The 17,279-nt window shown below is 38.4% G+C and overlaps 1 protein-coding gene across 3 annotated transcripts in view; it reads left to right on the plus strand.

The window, feature by feature from the left end:
• The window catches only part of GAD1 (glutamate decarboxylase 1), a 357,526-nt gene that overhangs the window by 2,623 nt on the left and 337,624 nt on the right, over positions 1-17,279 (plus strand). For all 3 annotated transcript variants that reach the window (XM_044075516.1, XM_044075515.1, XM_044075514.1), the window contains exons 2-5: positions 20-189; positions 7,439-7,501; positions 12,598-12,765; positions 14,813-15,055. In XM_044075516.1, coding sequence (XP_043931451.1) covers positions 105-189; positions 7,439-7,501; positions 12,598-12,765; positions 14,813-15,055 — 559 coding nt within the window. In that variant the 5' untranslated portion in view covers positions 20-104. The remainder of the gene's footprint in view (positions 1-19; positions 190-7,438; positions 7,502-12,597; positions 12,766-14,812; positions 15,056-17,279) is intronic.

Below are 17,279 nucleotides of genomic sequence, written 5' to 3' on the forward strand. Positions count from 1 at the left end.
ACTCCTACTTTTTTTGCAGCGAGGTCCTGATTATCTTCGCGACCAAACCGGCACCATCCGGAGCAGGAAAAAAATTGAGACTGAGGATCTTAGTGACTTGACTTATGGCATCGCCTGGCCCTGCCTCCTCCTCCATTTCTCCCTCCGGCCCTCCGCAAGACTCCAGTGCTACAAATTTAAGGCCAACAAGTAAGTTTTTGCTTCCTTTTGTCTTAAATCAAACAAAAATGAAATCATGTTTTGATTGTGTTAGTTTGTTGCATGTACTCGTTACCAGTCTGTAAAGTCTGCAAGTGAGAGATGGGAAGCGACAGAAAAACTGACAGATGTACACAAAAGAAAATGTAAAACAATAAATAAAATAAAATTATCTGAATACAATTATGCAGTTCATGCTGCTTGTTAAATATTATTATCTCAAAACAGAGCTCAGTTTGTTAGCTATGTGTTACATACTCTGAAATAAAACGTCATACGAATAATTTACTTCGATTGTAGTTAAGATGTGTTGTTTCTTACCCTGTTGTTGTACTTGAATATGTTCGTGTAAGGCATGTGGTATAAATGTGGTGCTGTCTAGCTGATTGAAATATTATTCTGTGGCCTATGAGTGGGCAAATAGCTGGATTAATGGGATGCTTCCACTGTGCCCTCAATGCTGAACACAATGATGCTGCTGAAAAGAGCAAGGGGGTATCTAATTGAGCTTGGGCTTGATTTAGTCAAGAATCAGTTTATTACAACAGATAAAACTACCTGGTAAAAATGTCACGTTTGTTTCAAGAGGAAGGAAATATTTTTAGCTTATTTTATCAACATCAGTAACAAAATACCGATCACCGCCCCGCAGCTCAGTTGTCTTCCTTCCCAAATTAAGGCATCTCCATAATTTTTTTTTTGTTAATTGTTATTATCAGTACAGCATCAGTAAACACAATTTAGGTATTTCAGCTGTAAATATAACATATTTCATTTCATAAAGATAACCCTTTATAAAATCTGATTTTTGTTAGTGTGTTACTTATCCATTTCAGCCATTCACTATTCGGTTTTCTATTTAAGTCTAATACCGGTAGTATAGTCTTTGGACAGTTTAAGGGGGGTATTTAAGAAATGTGGATGTTTCCCTAAAGCACAGCTTTTTTGGGGGGTAACAAACAAACAGGTTTCCATCCTATTGTCTGTTTTGCATTATATATCTACTATTCAAAGACTTACAAACGTAACTCGAAGTATTACGGCTGCCAGAAATAAGCCTTCCCCACTTTGTTCAAAATAAATAAATAAATAAGTAAATAAATAAATAAATAAATGATAACACACACACACACACACACACATAAAATAAGTAGGTACTCAGAAGAAAGTGCAATCTAATTTTACATAGCAATGCAATAGAGACCTTAACCAAAATAACACAGACTGTTTGATAGTCAGACAGGAAGACAGACTAATGAAATAATGAATGCTCAATTCTTCTTTTCCTTCTTATATTTTTGTAGAGTTTTCTTTTAAATTAAGTATGTGGTTCTATTACAGTGTTTTGTTGAAAATAGATGTTTAAGCATGCGCACAATCTTTTTCGTATATTCAGTAAAAGAAACTAAATTATTTGTTTTTAAAAATCGATCTAGTACTAGCAACCATACATCAAACTTTAATATAGAGTAACTGTACAAATCATCCTCAACCTCACATATGCCACCAGTTATGTTCCCCTCAATTGATCAGATTTTCGCAGACTGTCTAGACTTTTTCCTCATGTTTTGGTCCGTTCTACATAAAATTTATAGATTCTCGCAAATTCAAGTCACTAAATAATGGCATACATTTGCGTTTCATACTTCATATCCCTCGATAAATGCATGCTAATGCAAAACCTGTTATTCTAACAGCTTTCCAAGAGATATATATATATATATATATTTAAAATGTATTCCTGATTTTTTTTTTTTGGGGGGCTTCGCCCCTCCATTATTTTTTTAAACTTTGACCACATCTCTTGCACTTAGAGTTGGAGAGGTATGACCAATTCTTCTTTCCCAGGTCAAGTAAAAGCCAATCATAAGACAGCCTGAAATCACCTACAGGTGTACAATACAACTAAGACTTTATACCGGTATAAGGTACATTTTGTCATTTGAAAACGTGTATTTGAAATCAAAAAGGTACTTCAGAGAGAAGTGTAATCTGTTAATACAATAAAATCACAAGGGATACGACGTGCGCGCGCGCGCGTGTGTATGTGTTGGGGGGGGGTACTTAGGTTACTAAATAAACTTAAGGTAGTCGTTTTGTTCAAATAGTAATCTGGCAGGTAATTGTTACCTAAATTTCTCGTCTCTTTTATTTAAAAAATTCAGATTGGTAGGATGGAATACGTATTTTGTAAGTGTTTCCGTATATAGTATGCATAACTATACACTGTTTATATTGAATAATTTATATGCAAAATCGAAAATCCCCACCCCGTTTCATAAGGTGTACTAAAAACAAATTCGACTTAAAACAAGTTCATTACATTGCAGGGATATCGTGTTGCAAAAGGAAAAGTAATGAATTATTAGTGTTATAATTGCTCAACAAACCTTAGCTCCAGAACTGAATAAATAAACGAATGGATGAACATATTAATATATATGTTTCATTTTTGTACAAAGGATGGAGACGACACACAAACACACACACACACACACGTTGACCTCACTATGACATGGAAATTCTTTCTGGCGTCAAATAAATTGCCATTTCTTGCCAAGTTACAAATTAAATACAATTGTTTGCCACAAAAAATAGTATCTCAGCACGTTTTGTTTGTTCTTTTTTGATATAGTGTTCCGTGAAAAAATAATATTTAAATGCTGTTCTTTAACAAAGATGCTAGACGAAACTGTACATTATTACTTTTATTTTGCAAATCTTCTACACTGATACCAAATGCATTTCGGTATAAGTGGAATAAAATAAATCGAAATGTATAATATTACATGCCCGCGTTTGCTCAATAAGTTATATTATGATATGGGAGAATGCCTGAGAGCTTCCACCACACTTCAAACGTAGAGTTTTATTGTTTGGTCACTGTTGCACGGCTGTTTATCTTGATTGACAAAAATGAAATATACTAGTACTGGACCAGGTATACCCTGTTTTTGTATAGTAAGTCACAAGACATTATGTTTTATTGCCTGTCACCCAACGGTGTGAACACTGGTTCGAGATGACTGTCACTGTTGAAGAGACACCCCCGACCCCATGTACAAACCTGCGAAAGGGGGTTGTGGATGGATTGATGGATACCGTTAGCTGTCAGTGTTACTGTGATCCTCATCTTGCAAAAGATATCTCACAATAATGATGAAGCTAATAAAAGTAACAATAAAGAAAGACTGCATACACCACTCCAACACAACAGGGCGGCGTTTAAAAGAACATTTACAGATGTCATATTTCATCTGATACGGCAAGCCTTTCGAGTCTCTGTAAGTACTATGGGAATGGTACACATCCCGGATATTCGACTTTTTCCCTGTCTTTTTAAGCACTGTGTGGAAAATCTACTCGTCAGATATATAGCGTCGAGGGTAAGGCGCAAGTAGTCCTACGTTCGAACCCTGATTAGGGCACACCTCAAATTTCCACGGGGGAAAAGTTTCGTAATCTGTTTCCATAATATGCCACGGAAGCCCTGTGAAGGCTTAATAACAGTTGATTTACTCGATGATAATTTGTTTACCGGGATATGTCCGATTGGGCCTGAAGCCCATTTTCAGCGGAGCCCCGGCAGAAAAGCTCCATGCATATAAATAGGCAGTATTGAACAATCAAGTTGAAACGCATATTAATTAGATTAATACTGTAGAAAGCAAACATCAGAAAAGTAATTAACCACCTAACAATAATTACAAATTTAACAAAATTGGCACTGTCTGAGATGAAAATTAAACAGCATGACTTAATACTGAGAACAGTGTGATACAGTTTGTCAAGGAAGGGCAAAGCAGTCTCCATAACTATCTGTCAAAGAAGTATATGTGTTTATATTGCTAAATGAAACATTGCTGAACTAAGTTAGCTTTTAGCAGTAAATAACTGCAGCTGTAAGAAAGAGCTAATTTAGGGTGATGTAAGGGAGTAGGTGGTTTAGCCAGGAATAACGCAAAGTTTCAAATCGTTCGACATATTTAGGTGTAAATACGACTGCCACTTTTTATGTGACCAAGTGGAACATTTTCCATAGAAGCCTGAGTTTTATGAATTATAAAACTGTGCCCACAAGCAATGGAAAGGAATGAACTTCGCTTTTTTACAAAAATTCACTCTTGCATAACTTGAGTTTTTTCTTATGTTGTTTCTTATCATTGTTATGGCTCAAATGCAAAACAAGCATTTTATGCAACTTCGGAAATATTTTGCCTTAAATCTCAGGACATTTGTAATTTCCATTTCCCCGCAGGACATAAGTAGTCTAATATAGACTGCACTTCGTAAAGACTGGCGGGTGTTAACCCTAAGTGTATGCACGATTCTGTCGTAGCAATTGATGCTAAATAAACTTAATTTTATAGTATTTAGAATGACAATCAGCTAAGACAATGGAATGCATTCTGTTTCTTTTAATAAAGATGTTACGGTTAAATTTGAAGGCTTTTTATACAGAAATAAGAGTTTAAAAGGCTGTTTTTTTTCACTTTCACGGCTATTTTTAGGAGGAGGGGGGTCAAACTCAAAGCTACTGAAGTAATTATACTATGACCTGAATTAGAGCATCTGCTACTTGTGTCTAGTGCCGATGTGACACATTGTAGGAAGCAACTTGGTTTATTGTCAGATTTTTATTGTAGGTAGTGGTTACGACGGCATAACCTTCATTTTGTCTTTCCAATCAAGTAATTTTGGAAGTCCAAAAAAATATACATAGGTCAATACACAGAACGTGCCTGGCTGGATCCTTGCTCGCCACTTTCAGGTCGTGCGCTCCACCCACAGATTAGCAAAAGCCCCCCGCCAGCCCACGCGCACACCACTCGCGAGTAGGTGTGCAATTAAGCTTAACGCATCTGCTTTTCAACAAATGTGGACGTTTGGGCTAATATACTGTCACCGGTTTGTAAAATCAGTCTCACGAGTTTATAAAACGTCAAACCAGCTGCTGCGTTTTTTTTCTTGAAAGAATGCACGCACTTAGACTTGCGTAAGCTAATTTGTCCCTTGTACTGCCACATCTATCGCCAACAGCCCTTTGTTTTGTCTGCACTTATTCACATACATTCCAAGGGGACAAACTGCAGGCTTTCTGTTTCACAGTGGGGCAGAAAATTCGTATGTAGTAAATGTGTAGTAGAGGAGGAGACTTGTGAGCACACACAATACATGTATGTATATATACACACACACACACATTGGAAGATAAAACAGGTTCGTCTTCAGGAAGAAACACCAAACGTTTCCATTTAAGGAGAATAAATCAAGATAACACAGAGAATATCTGACTAAACTGATACTTTCCTGGTTAGGCATTTCTCTTAGGCCCACAGATAATCGCTTAACTGTTGTGCTGGATATTTGGCAATCAGTGTCCGTGACAGAAGGATTCACATTTCCAGTCATTTGGCCATCACTGTAGCCATGGTTATATGGCCAATTTCTGCAGAGGTGTGGTTTCGCTGTATGAGGGTGTAGACAAAGGTGACTATTTTGGTTGATCATCAAGTCCTGGTTATGCTGTTGGAGGTGAGGGAGGGATGGGGGGCACATCCACCAGGTGAGAAGTCCATGGCACTCTCTTGAATAATCTTTATTTTCTGGTGACTTGGGGTATGATAAATGTTTGGAAACAGGAGTTTAGACAAAGTCATAATGCGGTACCTCTCCATCTTTGGTCAGCCATATCTCTCAACATCTTAGCACAATAAAATTTCTTCTTGTATATTTTTAAAACGGTCTTTTGATAAGTGGGTGACCAATTCATCCGCACAGGACAAAGCCAAAAACAATGGGGGACAAAGATCCGAAAACAGAGATTTAAAAAAATTATCTTATAAACTTAGAAAGTTGCTATAATAACAGGTTTTGAATTACCATGTATTTTTTTCTGTAGGATATGTGAATCTCAAGATGTGCCATTATTTAGTTATTGCAGTCCTCACTGATTTGTGAGAAAAACACATATTTTGTGAAAGACATACCAAAATGTAAGACCAAATGTAGTCATTCAGCAAAACTGTAGACAGTAGAAATACGTTGTCAACCACTTTCAAGGGAGTCCTTATGGTGAAATAAAAGGTTTTACCGTTTTAAAGTTGAAAGAAAGAGGGACCAGGCTGTTTCAAATGGAGGGTAATCTGAGGGGAGTGATGAAGTAGCCACCCACAAAACCACAGTGGTGGCACTTAATGATTATTTACGAAGTGTCCTACTTTCAAGCGACAGTAGGTTGTTGATAGCCTTTAGAGGAAAAATACATTTTGGAGGCTGAAATGTTATACGGATAGATATTACAAATGAATGTCTGTTAATCAAGCAGGTACAGATAGTTTCAGTGTAAAGGAAGAAAACAGACACATAATGGCTAACATTTAGAACTGGTGTGTGTTGTGGTGTGTGGCGGGGCAAGGGGGACTGACCTCCAGCCAGATGGCATAGTCACGTGTTCCCGGGTTAGTGTGTTTCATGAAAGTGGGCTTTATTGGGGTATAATAAAATTGTATATTGTGACACACGCCATCAGGGTACATAGATCGAACGGATAAGCAGCCATTTTTAATAAAAGGTTTTGTTAATGAATTTGAGTCCATTTGACTGCCTTTTTTGTTAAGGACTCTGAAAAGTTATGTTTGTGGGTTTCTTCTTCAATTTAGTCAATATCATCTCCACTTTTAATCAGACATCAGTGGTTTGTGTAAGGGATGTGCAGAGGAAGGAAAATGGCAAGAGGTTTGTAATTTCTGAATATTTGTGTCGCATAAGTAATTTAAACAATAATCAACGGCAAGCTTATATGGGTTATGGTGGGATGTGTCACAGGCATGGCTCGAGCCCAAGGGCACAGCCCAGGTCATCAAAGACTATTTCAGGCATGATCAAATTCTACTATTACTGACAGCTCCTGTGTTAACGACAGGATACTTTTTAAACATATCCACTTCTGATTAACAGCTCATTTTCCTGTCTAAATAATGATTACAACATATTCTTGCTGGAGAAAATAATGCTGCAGAAGGTATGGTAACAGGTGATGAAGTACTGTATGTTTTAAAAATGATTAATGGTGTGAAACATTAAGAGGTTAGCCACTTGCTTAGGAAACAGGACTGCAAATTATCTCAAGCGAGGTCCATGAAGGCAAGACTGAAGTAACTGCTTTTTACATAACGTCATAATTTAGTTAAAAACTCATCAGTGTTATTGTGTTCATTACTGTATTTTCCCTTTATAGCATATGATACCTGGTGTGGTGTGGCTCATGGATGTACAAAGAAAATTGGACTCAAGATCTGTGGTAAGCAAATTTACTGAGTTATATAAATATACTTAATATTTTGCTTTTGCAGCTTGCTATAGATACACTATCTTTGTTAAGCCATCAGTAAACTACATTGTGATTCACTAAGACGTTTGAAAGCGTTAGGGCAGCAGTTATATATCAACACTAATAAGAAAAGTCATAAATAAATAAATAAGAGTTGCGCATTTTGCTTAGTTGTGCTTTGCTTTTGCTTGCTGTTTAACAAACATGAGTCTGATTTCAAGTACTGAAAGAACTTATTTTGACATTTTATAAAACAAAACATAGGAGGTAGCGGGGTATTTTCCTGGAGCCTACTGCCATCTTCTGGTGACTTGTCAGAAAACCGAGACCATGCAGTAGTAAAGTGTATTTTTCCCGTTCTACTTTGATCCATCGAAAGCTCACCTGTGCGAATCGCAAGTGAGCGAATCCACTTTAGCGGAAGTTCATTTCAGCGAATTTCACTTCACCGATCTGAAAAAAAAACATAAAACGCACTGCACACGTTTTTTTTGGGGGGGGGGGCGCGTCCCCTGCACCCCTATGTGGGCCCCCCACACTCTCCCTACTTCCGCGATCGCACTACAGTGAGGAAACGCGTTTATCCCCGTACCCCACTGTACCCCTGCTTCGGTGAAATGGAATTTTCGAAAGTGCTTTTTCGCTGCAGTGGATTTGCTCACTTGCGATTCGCACAGATGAGCTTTGGGTCGAAGTAGACCCATTTTTTCGCACATTCTCCAAGCTTTTTGCACAGATAACAGTTTCAGTTACAGCAGCGTCCTGCTGTAGTATTTACAACTTCTTCCCACTTGTGTTTAATTTTAAGTAAGATTTTACAGGTTTATCAGCATTTATAACTCTCAACTCTTTGCTCAAGAATCAGGGATAAAGCCCCAAATGACGGGAAACAAAGGCTCAAAAACAGGGGCATATGTAAAATATCACTCTAATTTACTTAACTCTTAAGCACTTGCAACACTTGGAGAGGCCACAAAAGTAACTCACAAAGAGGATCCTAGGCCTTAAACACTTGTCCTATATGGACAGACTCAAAGAACTCCCAGTAGTCTCTGTCTCATATCGCCTACTTAGAGGCAATCTCTGTTTGACTTACAAAGTCATGTCTGACCCAGCTCTGTGTTAGAAATGCTACATCTAAAGAAATCCCAATCCCTCCTCAGCACAGGGTCCAGAGACCTCAACCTCATTACTACAATCAACAGAACATGCAGGAGGGACAGGTTCATAACCCAGAGACTGCCCACGCTTTGGAATAGACTTCCCATACATGTCAAGCAGAGCACCTCACAGTCCCTCTTCAAGAGAAATCTTGATGAGTGGATGGGAAATAGAAAATTCACCCCGGGGATCAATACAGTGACTCTGCTCGACAGAGGCACTAAGAGCTAAGGTTGGGTGGCACGATGCCAGGGTAATCCTATGGGCTAGGCTTGTAAAGGCTCCAGGGCCATTAGCCTAATAAACACCTATGAACAGTTACTAGAACATGGAAATTTATATCACAGTGTATGTTCTGAACAATGAGAAATATGAAAGCTAATGTTAATAATTCTAAAGGACTTACCAGAAAAACAAAGTTTACTAGGGACAGTGCAAAACTATGAGGCAAAATCATGGACATTTTGCAAAATCAGAGGCAGATGAGACAGTCTTCTCTTTAAAAAGACTATATAACCACCCTCACTATAGACAAGGATACTTGTAATTAAGCGCTGTCACCCCACTTACCCCATCCTAGATTTAAAAATGAAACTTCCAAACCACAGTTATTGAGGGTGGGTGGTATTACAGTAAAAAGGAAGGATACCTTAGTACAAAGTTAACTCTTCTTTTATATTTTGCCCTGTAGGCCACTTCTTGATGTTCCTGTACTTTGGAAAACACTTCTGACATGGTGGTAACCTCAGCATTTTCACCCACGGTGCTACATTTAATTCACATATATGACCAATTATTCATAATTTAGCTATTTCCCAGTTTGAGGAGGAGGGATATATTATGTTTTCTAAGAGCAAGCAACAAATACTGCTTTCAGTGATGAAGGGAATCACAGTATTAGTTTTTTCTGCCTTTTCGAGCCACAGACTGCTATTCTTCAGTGGAAGGACAGGAATGATCAATGTGCTAAACAGTCATTAATGGGACCCCCGTTTTTATGAGATAATGCGACAAACCAGTGACGAGTGCCTTTATGTGAATCTCTGTGTGTTTTATATAGATTCATGGATAAGTACTAGGCTAGCTTCCCTTGTCGACCATTTTAAGCCTAGCTAGTCTCCATTTTTGTGCTCTAATCTATCCCATTTGGTTATAGTTTGGCCCTACCCATCCCATGGTCAATAATTTTATATTATCCCTAATGAGAATAACTGAGATAATCTTCTTCTTCTTCTTCATTCGGCTGCTCCCGTTAGGGGTCACCACAGCAGATCAACTGTCTCCATTTCTTCCTGTCCTCTGCATCTTGCTCTGCCACACCAACCACCTGCATGTCCTTTCTCGCCACATCCATAAACCTTATTTTAGGCCTTCCTCTTTTCCTGTTACCTGGCAGCTTCATCCTTAGCATCTTTTTCCCAATATACTCAGAATCCCTCCTCAGCACATGTCCAAACCAACGTAATCTTGCCTCTCTGGCTTTGTCTCCAAACCTTCCAACCTGGGCTGACCCTCTAATATACTTATTCCTAATTCTGTCCATCCTCGTCACACCCAGTGCTAATCTTAACATCTTCAATGCTGCCACGTCAAACTCTGACTCCTGCCTTATTGTCAATGCCACTGTCTCCAACCCGTATAACAATTGAGATAATACCATAGATAATTTGAGGGGACCAATGCATAGGATAAAGCATTTAGGAGCTGCTTCTGTCTATTAGTAGTAAAGGGGCAGCACTTGATGTTTCCCACTCAGAGATCCAAGTTGTGTTTGAATATGGACAGGGTTGAGCTTTGTTTTACATGGACTAAAAGTCTGCTCCAGAGAAGCAGTATCTTCCTTTGGATATACCTGCCCCCCCCCCCCCCCAACCGTTCTGTTGATGTTGCAGAAGAGGTTTAGATCCCTAAACCGAGTATTTCTGATGCTATTTGGCTTGTTGATGTGCAGTAAATCCACCAGTAATGGGTCGGAGGATGCCTGGGTAACTTCTTAGCAGTCTATAAGATACAGAGTACACTGACAGGACTTTTGAGTCTGTCCATGTAGGACATCTTTAGGCCTGGTATCCTTTTAGTAAGTGATCTCTGTGGTTGCTCCAGTTGTTGCATGTGGGGCATTATATTAAATGATTGGCCTAATGAGGGCTGAGTAAAGGGGGCGATGACGTCCCGACATCAAGACACAATCCTTTATTTATAAGTTGTGCAAAACAGAAGTACTTTCATACAACAATACACACATATGTTTGTCAAAAATTAGGTCACTGCCCACATAAGTTCCAAAATCCCGAACTACTACGCCAGCTCTTAGGAGTGTATTGTCGATGTGGTAGTTCCCTGAGTGTGCGTGTGTGCGTGTGTGAATGTGTATATATGTTCATACACATCAAGTATGCATATAATAAAAACATTAATTTTGCCAACTGTAAAGCTTGTATTTCCGTTGCTATGTGACATATAACAAGCAACTGAACTTCTCTTGATGTAAATTTCAAATATCCTGGTAACAAAACCTCGACTCTTGTTTTAAGGAGATTTTAAGATATTTAACCATATATTTTCTTTTAATCCTATATGCACTGTACGTTTACACAGACAAGCCACTTTCTGTTTCTGTGTGATACACTAGTTCCTGGTGCCTAACTTGTTTGATTTTGAATGAATGAAGAGCGAGAAACTAGGCAAATAATCGGAAAACGACCGTCATTTTAATCAGTGACTAACTTTCTGTATAGAAAGATTGTGAAAACAAACGCAGTAAGTCTGCTTCTGGCAATTGTATTTTCTGAAACTAAATGTGGAGAACGGCAACCTCATCTTCGCTGATCTATCCAGCTGAAATGCTGTAGAGTAGCTGAAAGGGATTTAATGGCCCACTTTCTGAATGGCAGCCAGTCCCTCTAACCTCGAGGGCATGTTTCATCTTCCTTTTAATTTACTCCAGCAAGCAGAACTGATAAAGTAACGCACGGTTGCCTTTGCTCCGGGTGGTTTCAGTATTCATATGGTAAGGGATGATGGTAGAAAGAAGTCAGTACCGTAGCTTGGGATCTGTATAATACTAAACTGGCTTACCCTGCAAAAGCCAAATAGTTTATATATTTTGTCTTAAAAGGTAAGAGAGGGTGCAACGCACCCATATTTAAAACATCACACGTGTAAATCATTCTTTTGGATGTATATGTCAGCTGCAGCGTGCAAACTGGTCGAAAATAGTTTGAGACAAGTTCCAATAATCCCTCTCTCGAAACACATATGTACCTACAATGAAGTATATTTCTTAGAAGGATGCATTATTATCAGAGAAGACCTAACGGTTCCCAGACAAATCAAGTACCCCCCCCCCACACACACACACACCATACACGATACTTTGACCCAGTTAGAGTAATCGAGATTTGGAACTGTCATCTGTAATAAATGATGCGGCAATTCTTAAAGCTCATTCTATGTGTGCTGCTAGCATTGCAAAGAGGGATAAAAACTGGCTTTACCATAATCATAATCATCTCCCGCTTCATCGGCTTAGTCCTCATACTGATAAATTGTCTAGGCAAAATGCTCTGTTACACAATCCTCCGTTTATAGATCCACAACTACTCCTTAACTGCTGTTTACTGATGTGGAAGCTGTCCGGAAGGCTTAATGAAAATTTACTGCCATAGTAAATGACAAGGATTTGTTTTTGCATGGATGTGCTTCTTCAGCTTCCCATTCGCTGATGTCACTGGAAACGCAGCCTCCTCCAGGCAAATATCCTGCATTTAAATACGGTTCTTAGAACCACTTTGGGTCTCCAAAGAAAAAATAGCCAGAGCTAACAACATTTGCATAACGAAGGTGTGTTACAAATATGCTGGGAAACAGTAAGAAATCAAATATTCTTTCTTGCAATAACGCAGGGTTTTTGCAAAGAAACAACAGCCTGGATGACAAGAGTCGTATCGTGAGTTCCTTCAAAGAACGCCAGTCCAGTGGGAAAACACTGTTGGACGCTTGTGAGAACAACGAGAAAGGAGGCAGACTATTCCAACGACAGGACACCGATTTCTCCAACCTTTATGCAAGAGGTGCAGTATTTTATGGGTACCTAGTTACTTAGACTGAGTACATTCAGGCTGGTGTGGTGGTCTTTGCAGTTTTCATATATTCTTGCTGGAGTGTAGAACACAGTTAACTCAATTTGTATTGAATCACACAAGAATTGTTATTGAATACTGTTCTGCCCTTTTTATTTTACATCAACAAATACCTACGGATTTAGCAGTAAATATATGCAGTCAGTATATTTAGTAGCCACAACCCATTTGTTTGACTTAACAACAGAGCACCGTCCTTATCAGCTGTGGGATTCAAACCGTTAACATTGTTGAACGCTTTTGCTTATAAGTAATATGCATGAAACAACTTGCACTACTCTTCCTGCGGATTCAGCGTTTTTCGTTGACAGTCGTGTTAAAACATGTAACTGTCGCTTAAACTTTGCATAGATAAGATTTTTGAAGATGTGTGTAACAATGGCTATGAAACCTGAATATTTTTCTTTCAATCGATCTTTTACTTTTTGCACTTAAGTTTTGCTAGATAAATGCCCGTCACGTAGGGTTACCACCTGCCCCACTTTGCGAGGGACAGTCCCTTTTTGGGCAATTGTGTCCTGCAAACAATTGAAAAAAATGGCAAATGTCCTGAGATTTTTAGGACAAAATTATTTTCTATATTTTATGTAATAGTTGCATCAATTATTCTGTATCTGAAACACATACATTTTATAAGAAACAGAACAAGCAGCTAAAATGCTACAAGAATAAGCTTTTATTTAGGCAAAAAAGTGAAGTTCTGTCCTTTGTACTGGCCATGGGTTATCTTTTGCCCTGCAAAACTTGACATTTGTACCAAAAATGTCCCACTTTGGGCATTTGAAAAGGTGGCAACCCTACCGTCATGGTGTCGTTCTTTCTAAAATGGCTCGACTAAAAGCGGTATCATAAACAATAACATTACTTGACTATTATATTGCACTCGCAATTTGCTAGTTCATAGTTCAGAAAACGACGACTTTCCACTTGCAAAATGCTAGTTTTGGCTTTGGGTTCGATTTAAAGTTAATACACAACGGCAATTACAATACACGGGGGGTATCTAGTCATTGCAGTTCACATTATATTTATATTGAAAAAAAAAATTCAGCAGCAGAATAAAGTTAAAGATAACAAAGATAGAGGCAAAAAGTAACATAAAGTGGGAGCCCCTATCGGAAGTTCGCCAGCTCAACAACTATTAACATTTGAATGCGATTTAACACAAGTAGCAACGCACTTAGAAAGTGGCTTTTACACATTTAAAATAACATGCCCCGCTGCTAATGTCTAGTAACTCCCAGATCGCTGTACCTTGAATACTCTTGAGATTCAGTAGTTTCGGGGCATGTATTTCCCGGTTGTAGAACTCTCAGCTGTACTTATTTTGAAAGCGGGTACTTACTTTTCAGCTTTATTTACCCCCTTCACGCAGTCTTCTAAATCTCCCTCCCGCAGCTCGAGATTTTGAAGCTGTTTATTACACAGGAAATTAGACTGCAGGACAAAATACTGGCAATAATATAAAAATAGCGAGGACTCGCACTTTACATCACTTTTTCAGAAGTAAAACTAAATAGCAGTTTGAGGTAGATTTTTGTAATATCATTCAAGTCTACAGATTTTGCACCGTATGTTTCTGATAATATGCTTATATTTTTGCACCACTTTTATTACTCTGAATTTCTTAAACTTGTATTTCCCATTTGAAGCTGAAGCTGCTATTTGGGTATTCAGACTGCATGCTTATTAGCTGCCTAGATTTTTGATGGATATGCTTACGTTTCAAAAGCCTTTGTACAAGTTGAGAGGTATGCCCATATTCACGCTTAAATTCTCTTATTTTTGAGGATTACAGCTTCATTTCTAGGACACATAACACGAAGTATCAAATCAAGGGTGACTCAGAAGCTAGACTAAAATTTCTGAGAATCTTGTGGTGTATTTAGTTATATTTAATTATTTAAACTTGAAGTCAAGAAGACAACCACCTGTGGTCATTCATTGTAGTGAAATGTTTTTGTTTGTCCTGTTATAGACTTACTGCCAGCAAAGAATGGCGAAGAACAGACAGTGCAGTTCCTCTTGGAAGTGGTTGACATTCTCTTAAATTATGTCAAGAAGACGTTTGACAGATCTACTAAAGTTCTCGATTTCCACCACCCACACCAGCTGCTGGAAGGTATAGAGGGCTTCAACCTTGATCTCAGCGACAGCCCCGAGTCTTTGGAACAGATTCTGGTGGACTGCAGGGACACACTTAAATACGGAGTAAGGACAGGTAAGGACAGGTAACAAAAAAGAACAAACAAAAAAAGCCTTTCATTCTGATCCTTTATTGTAGATATAATGTCTATCCCTCACAGTTTTTGAAAAAAAAGTACTTGAATAGCCCAAATGAGCCCAGCAGATGCACTAAAAGTTACAGTGAGTTCCTTCAAAGAGAAGTTTATAAAAATACCTACTGCTTGTGTTCAGATTTAGATCACGCAGGGGATAAGGGGGCATTTTAGACGCATCCATCACGTTCTAGTACATTGATATTCCTGGTTAAGCAGTCGTTTCCAAATTCAAGCAATGCCGAAACGATGGAAACGATAGCGACTGAAATTAAATGTATTCTAACTTAATATCATTCTTATTATAAGCAACACGACTGTATATCTACGATTGTTCTGTGTTCTTATATCGACCATTTAGAATTACAGCAGCGCAGTGTTAAACGTTGAATATCTAATGTATTGTGTACAAATATGTATTCACACTGTATTAAAGATTACCTGTCAAGTGAAACAGAATCTAGTCCTCAGCATGAAATGACAGAACATGGAAGAATGATGTTTTTAAAGCAGTGGGTATGATCTTTCGGGAGCTATTAGTAGCCTTCCAGCTCAATTTAAATGATTTAGCTTGTCAGTTACTATGAAACCTTGTGACGTACAAACACTTGAATCCATGCAAAACGGTTGGGTAGAAACTGTGGCAGCCTGGGAGAGGCAATTAATTAGTCTGCCTGAAAGGCTGAAACGGAAATCTGAAAAATAGCATCAGCGATTATACCGCCCGTCTTTAGCATTGCATTATATTTATTTTGGTGTCAGCGGTATGCCCTGGCCAGACTTTACAACGGCATCCAAGCTTGTTTATAACCTCTCATATTCAATCAGCGAGCTCCATGATCTGGATTTTCACCTGTTCTGAACGTTTAAATCATTTAAAGCCGTAACATAAAATGTTAACCAAACGCATCAGAAATGCACCTGCACTCCTAAATGCTGAAGTTGTCAGGCAATTAATTTACCTGCAAACAACGTGCTTGAACACGAGTCATTTTGGAATCGCTTTACAGCTGCATGCATCTTGCACGGCACAGCATACACTCGCCTTTCTGGCGATACTACGAATACGTTAGGTAGTTAAAGTACTCAGCATAAATACATAAGCACAACATGCTTGAAGATCAGCCGGTGGCATGGAACATGAAAAATAAATAAAAAAATCTACAAAGTAATCTAATAGAGCAGAAACTATGGAAGGGGTTTACATAAGAAAAGCTGTCTTGCAAAAAGCAAACAATGTGTATCTTGTGATAATTGCAACCGTCAGTAATGTATTCATTTGTCAACCATGTAAAGTGAACTGATCAGTCTTGGATGCTTTTCAGACATGTCCTGAGCCACAAGGACAAAGCTGTGTGAAACACTGTGCTCTCAACGGCACCTTTTGGTAGCTTGAAGAAACTGTAGTACCAGCAGAAAACCCAGGCAGCTATGGGGAGAAGATTAAACTCATAGAGACGATGATTAGAAGTCATGGCTGAACTCTGGAGCCCCGAGCTAGTGTTTTTTGACATTATTACCATGTGGTGTAGAACCAAACCACAGGGTAATGGAGATTTAAAAATAAGCTTCAAAATTAAAGTAAAACTCAGAACAAGCCTAAAGTGATTAAAACAAGTCTTGAAAACTGAAGTAGTGGGTTTTGAAGGGTTTAAGTTTGGATAAACTAAACATGGCTGAAAGAAGAGCTACCCCATAAGAAAGAGATCATAAATATTACAGTCTGTATTCCTCTGTTTGCACCATAGTAAGCAGCCATGACAAAGCTCAGCCAAATATGACTGCATACAACACACTCTAGTATCAGTGTTCATTGACTTAGGTACATTAGTGAATATGATTAATAAAGTTTTCTCCAGTTTGCATCCAAAACACTTAGAGAAGACATAACATCTTTCCCTATAACAAGGAAGAACCATTTCCAGTCAAGGAAATTTTAAGACAGTCACTACAGCAAATGCTAACAAAATGAAGTTTAAAATATATGTTGTTGAACAGGTTGAAGATTGCTGTTAAGCTTTGCATGTGCCAAGGAACTGACACTAAATGAAATACTGTATTTGCTGCCTGGAAATGGACTGCAATAGAATACAAAGATGCTAAACATCACAGCAGAAAATGTACAAGAATAGTATGCAGGAATGTTCAATAACAGAAGAAAACTGT

Source organism: Protopterus annectens, chromosome 6.part1 (assembly GCF_019279795.1).
Source record: "Protopterus annectens isolate FY-2018-M chromosome 6.part1, PAN1.0, whole genome shotgun sequence".
NCBI lineage: Eukaryota > Metazoa > Chordata > Ceratodontiformes > Protopteridae > Protopterus > Protopterus annectens.